The 18865-nt window shown below is 36.1% G+C and overlaps 1 protein-coding gene and 1 pseudogene across 6 annotated transcripts in view; one reads left to right on the top strand and one right to left on the bottom strand.

Moving 5' to 3' along the window:
* PCNX1 (pecanex 1) overlaps window positions 1-18865 on the bottom strand; it is a 171693-nt gene that overhangs the window by 102291 nt on the left and 50537 nt on the right. For all 6 annotated transcript variants that reach the window (XM_058293180.2, XM_071213836.1, XM_058293181.2 and 3 more), the window contains 3 exons: window positions 17807-17852; window positions 17306-17395; window positions 7857-9563 (listed from right to left, as the gene is read on the bottom strand). In XM_058293180.2, the coding sequence (XP_058149163.1) occupies window positions 7857-9563; window positions 17306-17395; window positions 17807-17852 (1843 nt within the window). The remainder of the gene's footprint in view (window positions 1-7856; window positions 9564-17305; window positions 17396-17806; window positions 17853-18865) is intronic.
* On the top strand, window positions 9-1256 carry LOC139438089 (dnaJ homolog subfamily C member 9 pseudogene; annotated as a pseudogene).

The following is an 18865-nucleotide window of genomic DNA, read 5'->3' on the forward strand; positions in this document are numbered from 1 at the left end:
TGCCAAGCATGGGGTTGCTAGAGCTGTGTGAGGAAGTGTTCAGCACAGTCAACCTCTATCGGGTACTAGGCATGCAGCACGAGGCCTCGCCAGAGAAGTCCGAAGCTACTACCACAAGGTGTCAGTGCAGGTACAACTGAACCAGGAAGGCAAGGGTGACAAGGAGGACGCTATCCACCGCTTCCAGATCCTTGGAAAAGTCTACTCCGTACTAAGTGACAAAGAGTGGAGAGCAGTATTATGATGAGCAGGGAACAGTGGACAAAGACTCTGCTGTGCTCAACCAAGACCAGAACTGTAAGTGTACTGGAGATTAATCTTCAAAAAGGTATCTCTAGAGGGCATTCCAGCTTTTGGAAAAAAACATACAGTTTCTGAAGAAAAGCTGGCTGAGGGAAGAGGACTTGGACCATGGATAGGGCGTCTGCCTACCACATGGAAGGTCCGTGGTTCAAACCCCGGGCCTCCTTGTCCCGTGTGGAGCTGGCCCATGCGCAATGCTGATGTGCGCAAGGAGTGCCGTGCCATGCACGGGTGTCCCCTGTGTAGGGGAGCCCCAGGCACAAAGAATGCACCCCATAAGGAGAGACGCCCCACGCAAAAGAAAGCGCAGCCTGCCCAAGAATGGCGCTGCATACACAGAGAGCTGACACAACAAGATGACACAATAAGAAGAAACACAAAGATTCCCAGTGCCGCTGATAAGGATAGAAATGGTCACGGAAGAACACACAGCGAATGGACACAGAGAGCAGACAACTGGGGCGGGGGGGGGGGGGGGGAGAGAAGGGGAGAGAAATTAATAGAAAAGAAAAGCTGGCTGATATTAAACAGGTCTATCTGGACTTCAAGGGCGACATGGACCAATGAAGTTTGTGCTGTGTGTGCAGTACACAAAGGAACATCTTTCAGCAAGCCATGGACACTGGAGAGGTCCCATCCTATAACGTCTTTGTCAAAGAATCGAAGCAAAAGATGAACACAAGGAAAAAGAAGGCTTGGGAAGAGGCTAAAGAGACAGAAAACAACAGAAGGAGCTGAGGCTTGATGAAGGGATGAATAACTTGAAAGCAGTCATTCAGAGCAGACAAAAGCATTGGGGAAAAGAAATGGACAGTTTTCTGGCTCAGATGGAAGCAAAGTACTGCAAAGCTTCCAAAGAAAGAGGAAAAGAAAAAAGAAAAAAAAAACAGCTCTCAAGAAAAAAAAATAATGGTTTTTCTTCTCTTCAAACATCCTTTTGCATAAGGATTTAAAGGCAAAAGTCAATCCAACCTATTAGAGAGGTTTTCGTTGGCTAAATTATTCAGATCAACTTTTAGTATTTTCTAGACATCACCTAGACATTATGTGAGGTCCAATATGAAGGAAATTGGTGCTAATAGTTGTGGGGAGGCTGCTATACTTCCTTGACCACAGTTGCTTCCATGGGTCTTCTTTAAACATAACTTTATCTAGAATGTGGGTCTTTCACATTCTGCCTTTAGCAGTTGTCATTTTGCCACACAGAAGTGAGCTGCAGAATATTCAGGGTAATATATACAACTGTTAGAATAGGTATTCTACCTGGCTTGAATATATTCAAAACACATGCTGACTCTGGGTTCAATAAAAGGGATAGAAGTGGCACATGTGGAGTAGTCACATCTGAGGCCAACTCTGCCACATTCAGGAGCACAACTCCAAAGTAAGGCCCACTGACAAGGCACCAAACTCAGGAGCTATCTGCCATGACCATAGCACCGGGTGTCTCCAGAGCCCTCAGGAGGCTCACTATTTGGGGTAGTATCTATTTTGGCTGTCTATGAGATCCTGTTGAGATGTGCATAAGTATTACCTCTCTGATGACCTCCTGGCTCATTCTGAAGTCTCTTAGCCATATAAACTCATTTGTCTTTACCATTTCCCCCTTTTATTCAAGGTCTTCTTCCAGTTGCATCACCAGCCAGTGCTTGGCAGTCATCCCTCGGTGCCAGGGAGGCTCATCCCTGGGAGTCATGTCCCACACTGAGGGGAAGGTAAGGCATTTATATGCTGAGCTTGGCTTAGAGAGAGGCCACATTTGAGCAACATGGAGGCTCTCAGAAGGTAACTCTTAGGCACTCTACAACACTAGGCTAAGTTGCAATTTCAAGAGGAAAAGGCTCATAAGCATAGTCGTCAATATCAAGGGCCCATCAATGGACCATCCTTCTTCACTAGTCATTGCCCCTGTACTTGGGGAATTGTTGCTGTTCCATTAGAGAACGTGGCAGAGTTTCCCAGGACAGGAATTCAGTATTCTTTCGGCTGTTGTGCAAATCTCTACTCACTGTAGCAATGCCCCATGAACATTTGAACATATTTATATACCTTATAAGTATGTCCAGGTGAACTTCCTTCCATGTTATCTCCCATTGCTGACACCCCACACCAATTATCCTTCCTTGCCATAGTTGTAACCCTTCTGTGACCCAAAACATCAAAAATGAAACCAAGAATATTGCCAAATTCAATTAATAAGAAAATGAGATAGTAATGATAGGTTTAAACATAAGAAATAAAATACACAATAATTTAGAAAAACTCAAACTAAAATAAAGTAAAAAAATTTAGGGTATTAAAAAAATGAAAAATATCAAAAAAATTCTTTTTGACATTTTGCCTTTATCACTGTAATAACTATTGTCCTCTATGTGCTAGACGGTGCTGGAATTGGTAGGTGTACGTCCAAGAGACTTGACTCTCTGGGCTGTCCAAGTGCCAGCTGGGCCCTGAACCTCAGCAGAGTTGCAACATCTACTCTCCAGTTCATTGGACTCACCCAGGACAGCTAAAAGGGAGGTGAAGATGGACAACCACCACACCAAGGAACCAAGAGCCCACAACTGCAAGCAAGAGAGTCCCATCCATCAGCCATATGGGATTGAAGCTCCCTCTCAATTAGAGGTAGAGTGTGCATCACCATCCAGAATCCTCAGGATTGGGGAATAAAATATGGACTAGAGTGAACTTACTGGTATTCTACTATAGACTTATTGTGATTACAGCAATGGAAGAAATTAAACCATTGATGTGAAGACAAGTGGCTACTGGAGTTGCTAAAGACAGGGAGAGGGAAAAAGAGGTGTAATATGGGGGCATTTTCAGAACTCAGGATTGTCCTGAATGACATTCCAAAGACAGATATAAGACACTAGATATCCTGCAATCAGCTGCAGATTAGAGTGGGAAAGAGTATAAACAATGTAAACTACAATCCATGCTGTGAGGCAATTCTCCAAAATGTGTTCATCAATTATAGTGAATGTACCACACTACTGAAAGAAGTTGTTAATGTGGGGAAAAATGGGAGGTGTGGGCAGTGCGGCATATGGGAATCTCTTATATTTTATGTGACATTTTACGTAATCTAAGTATCTTTTAAAACTAAATAAAAAATATGAAAGAAGTACAGCTTTTACTAGACGATAACTAATTAAAAATCAGTATCAGAATAATTCCCAAAAAAACCACTTGCCAAGCAGCTACCTGCAGAATACTTGCCAGGTTGCTTTCAGTCTTAATAATCTTGAGTAGACCTTTTTGTTTTATTCAGCCAGTGTATTCTATGCACGAAGTATTAGAGAAACAGGTGTTCTCATTACTTCAGGCATTTTTGTAAGACTTGAATATGATTAAATAAACACATATATGATCTATTCATGCCCACCCAAGGACACCAAAAATAAAATAAATAAAACAAAATAAAATAAAATAAGATCTGGAAAAAACAAAAATGATGTTTAGCTTGGGTAGAGAAGAAAGAAGAAAAGTGCCCCAATCAGCATTACAGTAGACACCCAAGTTTAAGTAGCATAAAGAAATGTGCATGGAATCCTGTCTCAAATTGCTGAATTCATTAGGCAAGTCACACAGCTTGCCTGAACTTGCTTCCTTATGTATAAAAGGAGTGAAAATGTTGGGCTAAAGGATTTCTTAGGAGTCGTCCCCCCCCCCCCCCACTTTGAAAGGCAAATGTACTCATGGTATTGGTTTGTAAAAATAGTAGAGAAATTTTCACTTGTACTTATTTGAGCAGGTGTCTCAATAATTAGAATATTTGTAAACCTCTACAGGACTGTTCAACTGAAAATCTCCAATTTGCACACTTATATATTCAATATCATATGGCTAAAACAAGTCCTCTCTTGATACTGAGCTTTACGTATCATGATTTACATGAGGGAAGCATATGACACATTTTTAGTTTCTGATTACAAACAGGTTAAAAAATACTCTTTAATTATATTAAAAATATAATTTAATACAGGTTATTTGAAGCATCTGTCTTTCTATATGATAGCATTAGAATATCTTGGTATAATAAAAAAGCTGTCCCAAGTTATGGTCATTTGAATTTATCTACCCTAAAGATTAACAGTAATACCTAAATCCAGTAAGATAATCAAAATTAATATTCAATGAAATTAAGTATGTATTAATTTAAACCACAGTTAAAACCATTGCTGTATTCATGATTGCTCTCAGGAAAAAGTTAAAGGTAAAATCAGAAGACTGCCATAGCACTCTACTTTTGCTGCTCTTATTGACATCAAAAGCCATAGGATATGTTTTTAGTGGACTAATTGCCAGGGTTCCTTAAAATTTTAAGGATTTGTACCTTGGTGGCTTATTAGAAAAACTCTACAAAGCATTTTTTTACTTTCTTAGTGCTGCAGGAGAAAATTTGGTAAGATGAGTTTAATACTTGAGAAAAATTGGATATTGCCTGATATCAACCAGGCAACGTGAGGTTGAGCTGTCCTTCCTGAAAAAACAAGCAATATAATTAAGTTATTTTACAATGACATCAAAATTTATGTCTTTGGTCACTCCTTCTATGTTGGCATCAATCAGGCTATAGGATTGGATATGTAAAGAGAAAGCTTTAGGAATGATATTTATTTGATGAGTTGCTCATTTTTGACAGTACTATCTCCTAAAAATGACTTAATTTTAAAACTGAGTACCACCTTCCAGAAATTAATACAAGCAGGAAGCATTGGAAAGCAATTACAATTTTATCATTTGCTATTTTCTTGTATATGGATATTCTCGCAGAATCCTATAATAATTGAACTGATTATTGTTAACAGACCATATGAACAGCAAAAAAATGTTTTTCTGTTAGTATAAGATTTGAGATATTTTTTAAATTTTTACTATTACTGAATTCACAACTGCACAATTAAAATATCACAAAAATATTCCTATATTTAATCATTTTCTTCCACCTTAATTTTATACTATTAAATTAATAAAGTTAAACAAGGGACAGGATACATCTGAATAGCATAACTAACTGGTCTATTTGATAATAGTAATATTAGGATTTGTTAAGTTTTTAACATGTGGCAGGCACTGTTCTAAGCATTTTACATATATTAACTCATTTAATCCTCACAACAACCTTATGAATAACACTATCATAATCTCCACTTTAAGAGGTAGAAGCTGAGGCTTAAGGAAGGCAATTAGCTTGTCTAGACACACAACTAGAGTGAAGCATGTATACTAGCAAGGATATATGAATCCACTATACCAGATTACCTCTTTATTTTATCTTAATACTTTAAAGTGGATTTCCTAAATTCCATTCCTCCATGCTACCACCACCATCTGCCTGAAAAGTAAAATAAAATCATTCAAGAACTCATCAACACCTCCAAAGTCATTCATTAAGATAAAATCTATTTATGATTTATATATAGAAATATGAATGGTCAAGCTGTATCCTCTACTTTGTTGACACGTTTCAGGAGTACGGTATGTAAAGTAAAACAGGTAGCCCAGAAAAACTTCTCTTAAATTGCCAGACAGTAATGTGACAATTAATGTTAATATAAATAAATATTTGCAGTAAATATTTGAGATTCTATGTAATTTTTAAATAATGAGAACCAAAACAAATCCTCTCCCACTACCTCCAGTATTCAAAAAAGTTCAAACAAACCCCTAAACCAAAATGTGATGAAAACAAACCATAGATAAATGCATAAGTGGTCTAGTTTTGATAGATTTTTAAATTCTAAATATAATGAAGCTCAAATAAAAACAGCCCCTGTAATGTCTTCCTTTGACCAAAAAAAAAAAATTTGAGAGCCCACAGTTTATTACATTTCTTACACCAAAATGCACAGAAATTTTTAATTTTCTGTTTCTTATTAACATTCAATCACCCTTTAAAAAAAAAAACCAACAATGGAAAAAACTGGAACTTGGATAAATGAGAAACAAATAACATCTCCCATAAAACTTCTCCTAAAAAAAAGAACACCCTATAACTTCCCAAGAAAACGTAAAGATTTATTAACACTACTTTACACATTTTTTCAGTTAATTTTCAAGAATATTTAGAGGAGCAATAATTTTCTAAAATAGCATACTCTTAAATTTTATTTTAACAATTAAGCTATGCTTTTAAACTCAATTGTTCTCTGGCATATTGTAAAGATATCTAATAAGATTTGAATGAAAAATCACTAAAAGCATTTGAGGCTTTTTATTTTAAAAAGTAATAACATCCAGGTCAAAGACTCAAAGATATTAAATCACTATATTGTCACTAAATGGTTATTTATAATCACGTCAGATATAATTAATTCTAAATATTTAGGTTTGATAAACTACATCCTTCCCTAAGTACTAAAAATCATTTTTTTACATTTTCATGAGAAATTAATCTTTGTTAGAAACTACACAAAGGAAAAAAGAGAATATTTACCACAGTATGGACTTTTAAATACTATTTTTAAATTATTTGAAAGAAAACCATATTCCTTGTGCTTCAGAATTTTTGCATAAGCATAAACTCAGCTTAATTCTTAAGAGACTAAACATTACTACAGCAGACTATAAATTTGAAAACAAAAGAAGTAAGCTTAAATAATGAGAACAGGGGTAGAAGATAAAAAAAGCTAAGATGGTAACAAGAGTTAATTTTTCTGATTCTATTCAAGAGCCAGATTCCATAATAACCAGAACAAAATAAACAAATTATTCTGGATAGGAAGAAATATTGGGTGGGGGAGGACAACTTTGAAATAAGCAAAAAGGCCAACATATATTGACAGAATATAATCATTTATCAAAATTCTGTACAATTCCCCATAAACCAGAAATAATTAAGGTATCACTTTAACCAAAACATCCTCCTATTTATCACTGAAAACATTATACATTCATTAATGGATACTAGTTGCTGATATAAAATATAAGCCTCAATTTAATAAAACTTGTTTTTAAGAAAAGTGAAAAGGTAGAGGAAAAAAAAAATTCTTCATGCCTGATAGTTGAGTAAGCAAGAAATAAAATCAAAGAAACACACAAAAAGAGCCACAGGTTTTCAAAATACAAAAATCAGAGCCCAAGTAATACCTGGAAAATCTTAGGTAACAGGTTGATTTAATCCTGAACGTTCAGTGGCATAGTCTGTATAAGAGATGACTAAATAAATGGTTAGGTACCCTCATATAATTCCACATTCTGTTGTGGCTATTGTTCCGCAAAGGAATGAAGGGGACTAACTTTTGTTATTCCTGGTAAAACATTTAAAGGTGGCAACTGTTTGAAAAAGGTGAAAGCCATCAAGAGCTAACTGATATATTCAATAATACAAATGAACATTTTTGGGGGGCTGATACCAAACCTCTTCTAAGATAACCATTTTTCTTCAAGGAAGAAAGTTTAATTTACTTTAATAATACAAGGGAAGGGGGAATTTTTAATACAAAGCATGTTTCAGTACAAAGCATATTTTAATAACTACTATTCTAATCAATAATACTGACAATTGCAGTGACTCTTGAAAAAATCTCTTCTTGTAGTTGACTTACCTCCACTGACTGCATCCTGTTCTTCCCCTTCAGGAAACGCAACCTGGTTTGGCAAGCTATTCCTAGATCGAGTGACTGTCTCTAACTGGGAAGCCCTTCCCAATAAAGATAGCTCATCTAGCACCTCTCCCTCTTTGGCCTCAAGATCTGATTTTGAAGTGGTTAATGGTTTTATACTTTCAGGTGCCATTAACCTATTTGAGTCGTTCAGACATGCTACCGTGCCACTGTCCAGGCTCAATACTCGGGCACGAGTCTTGGCACAATTTGTGCTAGAAGTCCGTCGTGTTGCCCGCTTTTTGCCAGTTCCTTCAGGACCCAAATGAGCCTTGCGTGTGTGTTCAGAGTCTGTGCCCCTTTCTTTATGAATGTGTTTGGTCTTTAGAACACTATATCTGCCCTCAGGAGACTGACATGAATGAGAAGTGGTGCTAGAAGAGCTATCACTGCTGAACTGGTGAGCGGACTGAATGCTTGATGTTCTACTTAAGTCACTTTGATCACTTGAGTCCTCATCGTGACAAAATATAGCACTATGTGGTTTGGTACCAGAAACACCTCGAAAGGAAACATAGTCCCTATGCCGACTCGCATCAAAACTGCTGGCCCGTTTTTTTCCTGTCCTTCTCCTGCCTGACTTGTGGGCAGAGGCTGTCCGGTGGATTAAACTAGAGGATTTAGGTCGTACATCCCCTTCTTTTGGCTTTCCACCAACATCTTTACAAATTTTTGAATCCACCGCAACAGGTGACTTATCCCTCTGCTCCTCCTTATTTTCAGCAGTTTTCTCAAGTGGTCTGTCCCCTTGGGACATAAATTCATTCGCATGGGGATTTTTATTGGCTTCTTCGGATGCAGAGGTGCTGAGGCTTCTCGGATTGGGCATATCATCGGAGGTATTAGAATCCTTGGCCTCTGGAACCCCACTCTTTGCACTCACTTCCAAGGCAGTCTTTTCACTACTAGTCCTTTTGTTACTGGTACAACTACTCTTTTCCTCTGGGTTAACATAGCACTCTTTTTTCCTACAACTTTTCTTTCCTACTTTAGGAGACTCCTCATGCTCTGACAAGATGGTCTCTATATGAGTTGAGCTGGTCTGTTCACTTTTATAGCTGCTGACAGTACTGTTAGTGTCACGGTCTGTTCCACTGCAATAGCTTTCTGTTGATCCACTACTCCGTGTACTCAGGCTCCTCAAGCTGTCCACGCTCTTGTCTGCTTTCAAGGGTTTGCTCTTCCCGCTTTTTGTGGGTGGCTGAGAACTGCTGTTTTTCAGGTCATCACCAAGCTGAAATTCCCCAGACAAACAACAATTTTCCACCAAGGATTCTTTGGATGCAGAATGAGGCTTGGAAGATTCTAACTCACTAACTGGATCTAGCCCACGTCTTTGCTGATAAAGAGGGAAGTCGTTCAGTGAAGTATCTGGAAAAGCCACAGCAGAGCTAGAAGTCCGTGGTACACCTCGTGGCCGGTGATCTTTCCTGTAAGAGTGTGAATGTAAAGGTACAAGAGAAGCTACTTCTGTGTCGCAGGCATTGGACAGAGATTGATCGACATGGTGGTGGTGGCTATGACTTGGCAGGCTCACTTTGTCACTGAAGTCCTTTGGTAAATCCTGTCCACAAGAGGATAAGGACGGCTGAATGGAGATGAAGGAATCATTGGAGACCAGACGGAAGAGTTTCCGCTCGTTTGCCAAATCTGTTTCAAACACATATTTGGAAATGTTAACACAAAACTATGATGTGCTTTTCTACTGTTTAACAATAGAAAGAATTCATAGCAGACAGTAAATCAAGTATAAACAATTTCTCAAGTAGTTCACTGAATTAACAGTTGGCCAGTCATTCCAAAGAGCTGATTTATATTTCACAGCCACACAAAGAAATGATTCTACTGAAGGAATAAACTGAACTTCCAAATCTTTGAATTCTTCAGTTGGTCTCAAAAAAGATTCTATAGATGATCAACAATAAGATAAGAGGCAACAGAGGATTATATTTTAAATGGGACTGGACTTCTATATGAGCACTGTCTCTAACTTACTATCTGGGTAACCTTGAGTTATCTTGCTGAGCCTCAGTTTCCTCACATGTAAAATGTGACAACATCAACTTTAATGAGTATAGAATGGAATAATTGAGTTAAAACCATATTTTGTTTAGCATAGTGCCTATACAATTAATGGTAATTATTATTATTTTACCTCACTAATACCCCAATACTAAAATCCTTTTCAAAAAACTAAATATCTTACAAATCATCAAAAACCTACTGTAACCTGAAAGATTAAAAAAATTGTAAAGCTGGTCAATCAATGCCCAAAGATGATATATGATATGTAAAACATCTTGCTGTTCATGTTTTTTTAAAAAATACAATTACAGGGCAAAATAGTGCATTTTCTCTTTCATAACAGATACAGCAATTACAAAATGCCTTACTAAAAACACATATCCCCTGTATGTATAAGAGCATCCCTTTAATCCTCCATTTAAGACAATGACTGATGACTTGAGTTACTATATGTACTATGTATATAGGTACTGATACAAATATGAATATGAATATAAATATAAATAAATCCATCTACCTACCTACCTACATTGTAATTTATCTTGGAATATAGCTTGACAACCGAACTGCACAATAGCTGACTTTTTATATACATTTTGACAGACAAGGATGGTGGAATCTGCAGTCAGTTCAATAAAAAGAAAAAATATCTTGTCATAACTGTGTAGACAAAGTACAATGATAGATTCTGTAGTAACTTAGACTTTTCCCAGTAGAATTCAATAATAAAAGGTATACATTCCCCTACAAGATTAAAATGAGTTACTAGAAAAGTTGATGTACTTTTTAAAAATCCAAATCTAGATTGAGCTAAATAATTTAAAACTTAAGAGACAGTTTCTAAAACATACTATATAAATTGTGATTTCTAAGTTATCTCTATTGGGCTTTATCTTATGTTTTTTAAAAGCTTTCAAGATAAGCTTTTATTCGTATTTTTATCATTTGTCCCAAAAGCTTGGCTTCTTGTATTCTATAATTACCAAAATTTAAAGATTAACATGATGTACTATTTTTATTAAATTATACTTTTATTTCTAAAAACTTTCAATATATGGCCCTAATAAATAACTTTAGGATGGTGTGATATTCACATTTCAAGTATATGAATTTTATAGAACAAAAACTTAAAAACTCTGAGAAAGTAACTGAAAAATACGAATTCTAGCTACACAACTAAGACCTTTTAAAAAAATGCAGTCAATCAAAACCAACTCCCTTCTCCAAGATGATAATAAAGCAGGATTTAAGTTTTTCATTTTAAAAAGTACAGTCAAAATTACTTAACTAATGTACTTTTTTCAATGTTGCTAAGCAAATATTCCATAAGGTTTTAATTTTGTCAGGAAGAATTTAAGTGGTTTTAGGAAATTTTCAAGTAAATCCATTTTCTTAGACATTTTTTCTTACTGGTACCAAAGTATTCAAAGACTTTGTAAAAGTTAAGAAACTCAATCCTCACAGAGAGATACTATTTTTCATCTAATTAAGCTTTAAAAAAAAAAAAAAAAGACTACTGATATTGGTGTTTAGGATAAGAAAGGCATGCTCCCCTACAGCTTATGGTGGTACAAATTGATGTTATCACCTCTAAAATAATCAGGCAATATAGCCAAACATCTTGAAAAAAATGTTTTTACCCTCTCTATAATTATATTTTTAGAAATTGTTGCTAAAGCATAAAATCAAAAATCTGTATAAAGTTTTAAGCACAAAGTTGTTCATCTCAAGTTGTTATAAATGTTCTTAAAACAAAAATATAACAATGTCCAATAAAAGTGGTTGAATAAATGATGTTTATTAAATAGCATCATATGGGCACCAAAAATATTTTCAAAGATGAAATAATAATGAGAAAAAATTTAAGTGAAAAGGGTAGCAGTACATAAAAATTATGACTCCAGGGAAGTGGCTGTGGCTTAATGAGCTGGGCTCCCATCTACCATATGGAAGGCCCTGGGTTTGCGTCCCAGGGCCTCCTTGTGAAGGCAAGCTGGCCAGTGCCTGCGGAGAGCTGGTGCAGCAAGATGATGCAAGAAAGGGAGATTAAAAATAAAATAAAAATTTAAAAAGTATGACTCCAGTTCTGTGAAAGTTAAAAAGACTGTTAATAAGGGTATACATGTACATGTGTGTATGTCTGTATGTGTGGTAAAAGTGATACACCATATTCAGCAGTAAAAAGTAATGAAGTAATACATGCTGCAACATGGATGAACCTTGAAAACATACTAAGTGAAAGTAGGCAGATGCAAAAGGACACATATTTTATAGTTCCATTATTATGAAATATCCAGAATAGGCAATCCATAGAGATGGAAAGTAGATTAGTGGTTGTTAGGGGCTAAGAAAAAAGGGGGGTGACTGCTAATCAGTAAAGGTTTCTTTTTGAGGTGATGAGAATGCTTTGGGGACGCGGACTTGGCCCAGTGGTTAGGGCATCCGCCTACCACATGGGAGGTCCGTGGTTCAAACCCTGGGCCTCCTTGACCCATGTGGAGCTGGCCAAAGTGCAGTGTTGATGTGCGCAAGGAGTGCTGTGCCACGCATAGGTGTCCCCCGTGTGGGCAAGCCCCACGCGCAAGGAGTGCGCCCCGTAATGATAGCCGCCCAGTGCGAAAGAAAGTGCAGCCTGCCCAGGAATGGTGCCGCACACACGGAGAGCTGACACAACAGGATGACGCAACAAAAAGAAACACAGATTCCCATGCCGCTGACAACAACAGAAGCGGACAAAGAAGAACACGCAGCAAATAGACACAGAGAACAGACAACTGGGGGGGGGGGGGGGGAGAAGGGGAGAGAAATAAATCTTTAAAGAAAAAAAGAAAATGCTTTGGAATTAGTGGTGATGACTGTACAATCTAAGGAATATGTTAAAAGCCACTGAATTGTACACCTTAAAAGGGTAAATCTTATTGTATAGGGGTTACAGCACAATAAAAAAAGTGATACACTAAAAAAATTAATGACATCTCAGTGGCAGAAGTGTGAATTGTTTTTATTTTCATCTTCATACTTACTAAAGTTTCTAAAATTAACATTCATTACTTTTATAAACAAAAAAGGAATTCCCTCCCTCAACTGGATCATCCCCATCAATATTCAAACATGCTGCTATTTCATTTACAAATCCAAATTCTTCTCTTTTGCTCACTTCCATTTTTAGTTTTCCTATCTATGCTCCCTTCTCTTGTTGATCACATCCAGTCTTCTGGACCCATAATAACCAAAATCTAGAAATACCTGTAACTAGTTCCTCAATCTGCTACGGACCCTATACTCATAGGGGGTGCACGAAAGTTCTGATCTTGGGTAGGGGAAACATGAGTGAGGCTGCAGATAACCCCTTCTCAGAAGTGAAAAGATAAATGATACATCCTCACATCCTCAGTTTTCTCACAATCTTTTTGAATCACTGAAAAAACAAGCCTCAACTAACCAACTCACCGCTAACTAACGAAAAGTCACTGCAAGAAACAAAGGTTTCCAACTGATATTTAAGCCAGAATAAACAATTGCCACTAGGTGGTGCCAAACCTTAGCTAGGACCAAGATCTACATGTCAAGCCAGCTAACCAAGCAGGCTTGCTCAGTTTATGAACTTCATAATAACACTAACTGCACATTTGGTACTGAATTTTTTTTTACTCATTTAATATTTATAAACTGACAACTCCTAGGTTTAAAGCTCCAATCCAAATGCATCTCTGACAGACCTGGAGCAATTAATGTCTGCTACTAAGGTTTCTACTACAGATACAAGAAGAAAGTCCTCATGCTTTCTGGTTGTGGCAGCCAAGATCAAATGGGGGAATACACGAAATTTTAAAAACATCGGGTAGGGGAAATAATCTTTGCAATTCAGAAATAAACTTAAAAAGGTAAAGGAAAAAAAAAAAAAAAAACAAAAAACTCCAATCTAGACTTCTCTCTTAAAAATCCAGACTTATCTATCCACTTGCTGTTTCTGCTTGTGTGTCTAACAGCATCTCATACCTAATATGCTCCAAATTGAACTCTCTCTATCTTATCCTCCATGTTTTCCCGACCCTGAATCTGCTCCTTCAGAGTCTTCCTTCTTTAAGCTACTGGGAAGCCCAGCCCTCTCATTCCTTAAATCACACACTTTGGAGTTATTTACGACCACTACTGCTCACACATGATTTATACAAACCCATCTCATTAATATACACTCACATACATAAAAATACAGTCAGACAACTTCTCACACTACCACAGTTGGTACAACCATCATCTCTGTTCTGGATTACTGCAATAATTTCCTAACTGACCTCCCTGCTTCAACCTTTGCCTCCTTTTAATATATTCTCAACATAGGAGCCAGAGCAATTCTGTTAAAATATAATTCAGATCATCATACTCCTCTACTCCAAACCTTTCAGTGATTCCTCATCTCATTCATATTAAAGCCAATGTCTTTAAAATGGTTTACAAGACACTATATAATTTGGCCCCTTGCTCATTCTACACCAGCCATGCTGGCACCAGCCACGCTATTTCTCACACCCGACAGGCTCGCATCTCTTTTAGGGCCTTTGCCCTTGTTCTTTCAGCATGGAGCGCCCTCTTTCCCCCAAAATATCCTGATAACTAACTCCCTCACCTCCTTCAGGTCTTTGCTCTCAGGGAAACTTTCCTCCAAATACCCTCTATAAAACTACACTTTCCCTTGCCCTTACAACTCCCAATACTCGGTCTCTCTTTACTGTATCTATTTTTTATTTATACTATTATGAGTCCATACTAATAGTATGGAAGTCACATGAGGGCAGAAATTTTTGTTTGTTTATTGATTTCTTTCCAGTACTTAGAGCAGTGCTAGGCACAAATGGGTTCAGAACTCAATAATAATTGTTGAATGAAAAAATGCCATGTGAAATCATAAAACTGAATAAAAGTAGTATAGTATAGTGATTAAAAGCATGATTCAAAACTAGATTTGAATTGTACGACTGCCACTTTGCAGCTGTGTAATTTTGGGCAAGTTTCTTATAACTTTTCTTTAAGCCATGGTGTTATCTGGGAAGTGAAAATAATAATAGTAATGACTTCAAATGCTTGTGGTAAAGACTAACTAGGTTAATGTACATAAGTGCTTAGAAAAGGACCTAAACAAAGGTTGGCCCTGGTTTTTGTAAATAAAGCTTTATTGTAAAACAGCTGTGCCCAGTGGCTTGTGTAATATTTATGGATGTTTTCACACTATATTGGCAGAGTTGAGAAGTTGTAAAAAGATCAAATACTAAAATATTTACTATCTTTTTATAAGAAAAGTTTGCAACTCCTGAGCCAGAAAATAGAAGATATTTGGTGTGTTAGGCATTATTATTATCTACGTTAATGTGTATCTGCAAAGGTATATTTGTGTATATAATTCACAACCTGCCAGACTACAGAATTCTTGCTGGCATGTGGCGCTTTCTAGATCAAAACAAGATAGCACAATGCATGATCCCTAAATGCAATGACACCAGCCTCTCTAAGATGATTACCCACCCTGTTTCTGAAACACTCTGATAATTATATATTAGTCAAAGTAGCTATAATTTTCAAAGCAATTAATTCACCATTAATATTTTTTAAAAAACTAACTGCCATACCATATAGAATTTTATTTTATTTATTTATTTATTTTGGAGAAGAATTTATTCACAATCTTGCAAGAAGGGGCGCACAACCAGAAAATGTGGCTGGCATGCCAAACAAAGAAAAATGACACAATTTATACCCCTAAGCCTAGCACACAAGCCCTTCCTCTGTTTCTCCATTGACTGGATACTTTGGAAGTTACAGCCTATCTGAGAAGCTCTAACTTTCCTGCGCAAAAGTTTGTGATTAACCGCTTCTCCCATCACATTCCAACCATTTAAGTTTTTACCTGCTCCCCTTTGCCATATAAGGAATGGAATTTAGTGCTGAATTGGTATTGACTTAGCTCTTTCTTGTGCATCCTTTTTACTGCCTATAGGACTGGTTTAAGCTAGTTTCCTTTGTTCCTGCTTAACCCGGGAGTGGGAGACTGAGGTAGTAGGCTGCCAGGTTACATTAGGTTACATTAATCAACATTTTCTTCCTTTATGTGAAAACTAAACTAATCTTCGTTTCTTACAACACGAAACAGCATTATTTTTCTTTAAAATGTGTTTTATCACTAGGTCCTTTTGTTTTTGTTTTTTAATTTTTTTAACTTTTTTTTAAATTCATTTTTTAAAATATTATATTAAAAAAATATGAGGTCTCCATGTACCCCCGACCCCCCACACACATACAGTATTTTACAGGATTTTTTTTAGGAGGTTGAGTGAGAGGGTACGAGTGAGAGGGTTGGTCCACAAAAGCAAATATAGGGTATTGCAATATCAAAAAAGTAGAGAGTTGTACAGATAAATTTAAAATTCCAAGTACCAGTAACAAAATATGCTTATAAGAATTGCACATGGGTAAAATATTAAATTAATGGGCAAATGTGATTTAGTGATCTATTATTTGTAACCTCATAAATAAGTTTCTTAATTAAGTACAGGCAATTTAACAGCCTACCATCCCACAAAACGTTACTCAAGGACTAATAAAAATAACAGGCTGAAACTAGGGAAATAAGTTTCTAACCCAATTTTCTAGCTAAATTATGTAACTTTATAAAATCTCCATGTGAAAATAGGGATGACATAGCTGTCCTTTTCATGTTGGCAAGTTAAAAATCAAACATAAAATGTGGTGACTCTTAAAAAATAAAGACCTCTGTAAAATCAAAATACTCAATGCAGTGAAGTCACATAAGGAGAAAACCCACAAATAGCCAAAATTTCCATTAAAACTCTGGTATAGGAAGGCAAACACATAAGGAGAAAACCCACACATAGCCAAAATTTCCATTAAAACTCTGGTATAGGAATGCAAACAGTAAGTCCAACACAGCAAGTAATGACTCTGTTACAACATCTTTAGTTGGGCAAGAGAAGAAGCAGTTGGCATTACAGAGGTCATACTGAATGGAAGAGTCACATAACTTTACACACTAGATTATCACTAAGCCAGGAAAGATGTTCTGACCAACTAAAAGAAGAGCAGATTCTAATCTCCCATTTCATACACATTGTGAAGCTCATAAAATTTCTCTTCCATGTTTATATGACAGAGCATGTATATATGAACACCAGAAGGCTAAAAGCACTTATAACACTGAATTACTACTAACCTAGCACAGTAAATTGCTGTATTTTAATGTTTCCTTAAAATGTCATTTTAAATAATTTAAAACTTTCAAAATGTGAGTGGAGTATTCCACAAATTCATGCTGGTCACAACAACAAATAATGTCAAAAGAAGTACAATATTCTTACCTTGTTCTTCACTTCCTTCCTTACAAAGACTAGAGCTCTGGCCCAGACTTAAACTGATATCATCAGAAGTCTTAGCAGTGTCTGTATCTCCTACAAAGTTAAGAGAAGCATGTGAGGACATTTTATTAAAAATCAAGGCTATAGAGTGCAGCATAACCAAGGAAGGATATCAAGTAGCATGGCAGATATATATCAACTAAAGCAGTTTTGCATATCAAGGGTGACAATAACGGAAAATGCACTGAACCAGGAAGTATCATGGGCTATCAGACCATATAATTATTCCCACAGCACTTCAAACCAAATAATATGGAAAGCTTCACAATGTAAGGAAGGGGGAACACAATTTAATTCTTTAATATAAGAATACATAATGTTATCTATACAATTTCAGGAATGATTTTTTTATTACATTTGAATGTACAGTACTCACTTATCATTATTCTAACCAAAAATGTAAATGGAAAGTCAGAGGCAACTTTCAAGTTAGATCATGTCTACCTTTAATAGTTGCTGCTGTTCCAAGACGAGAGGAACCAGATCCAATCTGAAAACATGACATGAAGTAAATAAAACTAATTAAAATGCTAGCTATATGTACTATCTATATAGACTAGTGAGATTATCAAACACTATTATATTACCAAAACATGTTATCACACTAACTTTTATCAATATTGAAAGGTACCCATTGGACATGTTATATCAGAGCCATACAAGCTGTTCACTGTGACACATGCCATATTTATTTTATGGATGTACTGAGATACTGAATCCATCTGCATGCTCAGCGTTGATGGAGCTCCCAGGACCAGATGTCTTCAAGCTCAAGCAGCCATGTCATACATAAAATTATTATAACTTACTATAATAAAAGCAAAAACTATGTGTTGAGCCTATCTAAAACAAACTTGGACTTTTCAGGTATACAAAAGGAAGATTTGGAGGACAAAACAAATTCACATAGGCTGCAAAAAGCAACTTACACCTTACTATCAAATTGTTAGTGTTTCAATATGCAGTTTGCTGAATTCCAGACCAAAAGTAAACTGCTATAACAAACATATTTAAAGAAAATATGAAGCTAAGGCATACATTAAAAAATGAATTTTTAGTACAAACTATAAATAGAAAACTAAAATCTGACTGTTGAGTTTTTAATGCTTATAGTCAAAATAGCATGACACTTCCCTAAAATTTCAAAGCTATCATTTATGATACTAATATGAAGTCATACAAACAATATCACAAATTCCATGAACACATTAAGGCAACAAATAACAATAGGACAGTTACTAAATCAACAAGTCTTATTTAACAGTTCCTATGGCCTGTTTTCAAGGGATTCAAAGAAAAAAAAAATTTTTAATTTTTAAATCTTAGAATAAAGAGCATTCATTAATACTTATATTCTACCAAGCCTTTCCTTTCATTAATTTAACAAGAGTATATAACATGAAAACTGCTTAAAATATAGGTTAATATTGACTTCACAGGGACATGATGAGCTTTCTTGCTCTAGATGTCAATTACATGAATGCATACATACAAAAAAGTTTA

The sequence above is a fragment of the Dasypus novemcinctus genome, chromosome 3 (assembly GCF_030445035.2).
Source record: "Dasypus novemcinctus isolate mDasNov1 chromosome 3, mDasNov1.1.hap2, whole genome shotgun sequence".
Lineage (NCBI taxonomy): Eukaryota > Metazoa > Chordata > Mammalia > Cingulata > Dasypodidae > Dasypus > Dasypus novemcinctus.